Source organism: Morone saxatilis, unplaced genomic scaffold, assembly GCF_004916995.1.
Source record: "Morone saxatilis isolate NCDOM2014 unplaced genomic scaffold, NCSU_SB_2.0 Contig19, whole genome shotgun sequence".
Taxonomy (NCBI): domain Eukaryota; kingdom Metazoa; phylum Chordata; class Actinopteri; family Moronidae; genus Morone; species Morone saxatilis.
This window is the reverse complement of record NW_023339751.1, coordinates 16,878,723-16,883,043: the sequence shown is the minus strand read 5'-3', so window position 1 is coordinate 16,883,043 and position 4,321 is coordinate 16,878,723. Positions and strand designations below refer to the sequence as shown.

The window sequence follows — 4,321 nt, the reverse complement described above, 5'->3', positions numbered from 1 at the left end:
GAGAGAGAGAGAGAGAGGTCTAAACCAAAACATGGATATTGAATTAAACTGGATAAATGCATGTACACATGTCTGTATACTGTGGGTCAGAGGTTTGAGGTCAGTTTTAGGGTAGTGTTTTAATCCCTTCCTGTGTTTTCCTGCAGGAGCTTGTTGGTGGTTAAGACAATGGATTTAATAGGAAATCAATGCACAAACCTTTACCCTGCTAATTAAGAAGTGACTTTACCATCCTTTTATGTATTTTAAACATTTTAACTGTCCAATGTTTAACAGATAACCTAAAGAGTAGAGTGACAATTCATGAACATCACCAAGATGTGTTTTTGTCCCTAAACCTAACCAAATCTTAACCTTAACACAGTGAAGAGCAGCAAATCCTCACATTTGAGAAGTTTAGTCTGCTACTACAAACCAGCAGATTAATTGTCATGCGTTTTTAATGCTTTGTATGCACACAAGACCACATTTTACATATTTATATGGTGGTCATGGAATTGATTTTCCACTGCTCCTGAAGGCCCCTCAGTGTTTGCTATGAAGGAAGGAAGTATTTCCTAACCACTCTTCCTGGCCGTGTTTTTCCAGCCAGTCGGGGGATTTGAGCAAACTAAAACCTCCTTTAACCTCTGGGTTACCTCCACCCCATTAGCTGGGTTCATTGATTGCATGAAACTCCATCAGTTTAGTGTGGGATTTTTGGTTTTGACCAGGACTGCTGCCACAATTGTAAAACGTAGTTAAGCTACTGTGATTGACAACTCTGCCACCAGAACTGCTAATGATTGGGAATATACGTGTTGACTCCCGTTTGCATTTATGTTTGGCTTCACACTATGATTCACAGCCTTTACTTAAGTCTGATGATGACTCATCAAGACTGAACTTTGTCACCATACGTATTTTCTCCTGACACGTTTTAACAAGGCTCCTTCTCTTATTTCCAAGAAGTCACTGAAATGAAATGCAAATCATTGCTTGTTTCCATAAGCTGCTGTTATGAAAATATATTTGAGGACATTGCAAAATCAGATGATTACAATAGCACTATCATGGCATATGTGCTACTGTGCAATTTAGTTAGTCGCCTGTGATTCACTAGTACCCAGTACCTGCTGACTTTGCAGTCATGTTGTAGGATATGCATCCTAGAGGAGCTGGCAAGCCTGGGCCTGCCAGCCAAGCTGCTGCTAACGTTAGTTCAGCTTGCTCCTCTCAGAACTTAAGATCTGGACGTTCCAGGTTTTTACCAGAATTTTTACCAGATTTACTTTACTGTGGCTGAAAACCGGATTAAAAAGTTGTGTGCAAAGAGGATATGACACCATTGACAGGTGACTGGTGAAACGCACGGTTACCTGAATGTAATGAAGGTGTTTACTGGCTTTCAACATTGTTGGAATCATTTGGGATAATGTAAGTATACAACTCAACAGAATATATAACATAGCTCTAGTGTTTTATAGACATTTTAATGTGGAAAGGTTACCTATTATAGCTTTAATATTTAAATATATTTAGCCTTACCTGATACTAAATTGTATAGTTTGCAATTTTGGACAAAAAACAGTTTGAATATGTCACCTTTTAGGAAATGATGACCGGTATTTTCCACTCTATTCTGACATTTTATAGACCAAAACACAACAAAATAATCTGCAGATGACCATATATTGAATATTAGGCACAGGACTAATGGTTCTAATCTAGACACCACGACACTGCCCAAAACCTCGATGGGACAGGGGATTAGGGATGTCCAGTATCTCTCGCTCTCTGTCACGCACACACAGAAAAACAAGCGCACACAGGCGGAACTCATTCACGTAAGCAGCCCATCTGTCCCCTGAGACCAGCAGCTGGCACGAGTGTTCAGTGTGAACTTGACCTCTGACACCCTGCGACATCCACTGTATCTACCTACTGTATCTGTATCTGACCTACAACCAATCTGTCTGTGCTAAACATGCAGCTACACACACACACACGCACACACACACACACACACACTCTGACATCCTCCCCTCGCCATTAGAATCATTAACTGGACACTGATTATATTAATGCCGGACCCACAAGACTAATTTCACTAAGTGCAAAAAGCTTGTGCTGGAGGTTGGAATGTGTGTGGGTGTGTGTGTGTGTGTACAGTATATACTGTAGCTGTCTGTCCACTTGTACAAGCTGCAGTTTGGGCCTGTTAGCTTGTTTGGCTTTGCTGTGCGTCTTACTTTTTTAGCCTTCCATCCAGTTCAAATTGACTTGATGCTAATCGCATAAAATGAAGAAGACTGTTGTTCTGAGTGGATTTGCAGGAGCAGAAGAGATTGGAGAGAAATTGAATAAAGGGTGTTTGTTGTGTGTTTATGTGTTACAGCTGCACAGTTAAAAGAAAATGTTTAATCAATTTACATGGTCGCTGCAGCAGGCGATTCTGAAATCCTTCCAAACAAGATAGAACGTTTTAATAGACGCAGAAATCTTTGCTGTAGAAAAACTGAACAAGTCGTTTATTATTTATTAGCACTACATCTGTTAAAGGGTTATGTAGAAGAAGCCGTTTCCAAAATGCTATGTTGCACAAGTGTTTGAACAACATGAAGTGCAGTCAGATTTAGTGAATGTTATGCAGCCCGTGTTGTTGTATACTTTTATGTTGGCGGTGTGGTCTTCGTGTCCACTCACTCAGTGGGTTTCCAAGAAGTGTTTTGTTCCTGGTATTCATGTTACTGTAGCGCACGTGTTGAACAAAGTTACACGTATGTCGATAGCTTCTTTTCCTGGTACTGACGTTGACTGTTTCCGCTCTGCTCTTGTCTTTCCGCAGATCACCAGAAACTGGAGCGAGAGGCGAGAATCTGTCGTCTGCTGAAACATCCAAACATAGGTGAGTCATATGAGAGCCAACAGACCAATGGATTAGTGGAACAGCAGGGAAAAGATGTGAAGGAGTAAACATTTTTAGTCACTGCAACAGATTGCAGTCAGACAGATCGTGCAGCCACATTAACACTGGTGTTTCGTTGAAATTGACTTTACTTCCTTTTTGTTTGGAGTCACACAGATCACACTGCTGTGCAAAAATAAAAACAATAATTGGAAAAAATGATATAACCCTTCCTTTTGCTTGCACATTCGATGAAGAAGAACATTTCTTGTGCCCAAGTCCATGTTTGTCCTATGTACAAATGGTTTTAAAACTAAAATGACATAAATCCTAATAGACCAGTCTGGGATCTGGGAAGTTTAGTGCTGCATAAAAAGTATTGTGACGAGCAACTCGCACACATAAAGCAAAAAATTCAATGTATTTAATCAACTTGGGTCTCTGACACCCCAAACACAAGTGATGTGTTATTTACTGTCAGTGTCTTTAGAAACATACCATCAGTTCAGTTCAAAATCATGTTTATAAGCATTCCTCAGAAAATTTGAAAAAAGTCATGAAAGTGTCAAGCTGATGAAACAAAACAAACCCAACAGGAGATAAAGGTTAGCTATACAAACATGCAAGTGAAGGTGCTCTGATCACATTAATGAACTACAAATGTTTAATCACACAGAACCATTATTACCATTACAGAAAAAAACCGTTTATGAGTCAGTCATGAGTCCAACATGACGTAATGATACTGCATGAGGTGACAGGCAGGTGCGTGCAGGTGTTGGCCCACTCACCAACAGTCAGCAGTCACAGTAGTGGCTGTGACACACACCTCATGGAGGAAATGAAGGTACTTCAAAGCCATTAGTGCCTGATTGCCACAATTTGCGGCAAAAATCTTCCTCCAACTTCAGTCATTACTCAGTCATATCAAACGCACGACGCAGACGCATATTTTTAGAGTGTGACTCACACTTGCCGATGTCCATCGTCAGAAAACGTCTGTAAAAAAGGCAGTGTTCATCTCTCCAGAACGTCACTGAGAATCATCACCTTTGTAAGTTTTCTTCAGTCTCAGAGTAATCCAGTGATAGTTGTCTGTACCTCCATGGGTGCTTTGCAAATAGGAAGTGCTAATAGCTAATTTGGCATACTTTTAAAAGTGCCAATTTGCCAAAATGTAAACAAACACAGACAGTTGTCTCGATTTAGTTTGAGGGGTGTTCCATAGTCTCAGACTTTGAACCCCCCCCCCCAACTGCTTGGAAAGTCAGTAGCAATATATCATCAGGCAGACACAATAATGGAAATGTCTTTAAATGTCTTAAATCTGTAAGTTTGTGTCGCATTTACTTTAATTGAAAATACGAAATGTAACACTTGACTTTCACTACGTGTGTGTGTGTGTGTCTCTGTGGGTGTGTGTCTGTGGGTGTG

At 40.3% G+C, this 4,321-nt stretch overlaps 1 protein-coding gene across 13 annotated transcripts in view; it reads left to right on the top strand.

The window, feature by feature from the left end:
• The window catches only part of camk2g2 (calcium/calmodulin-dependent protein kinase (CaM kinase) II gamma 2), a 67,722-nt gene that overhangs the window by 25,583 nt on the left and 37,818 nt on the right, over positions 1 to 4,321 (top strand). For all 13 annotated transcript variants that reach the window (XM_035662990.1, XM_035662986.1, XM_035662987.1 and 10 more), the window contains exon 3: positions 2,828 to 2,887. In XM_035662990.1, coding sequence (XP_035518883.1) covers positions 2,828 to 2,887 — 60 coding nt within the window. The remainder of the gene's footprint in view (positions 1 to 2,827; positions 2,888 to 4,321) is intronic.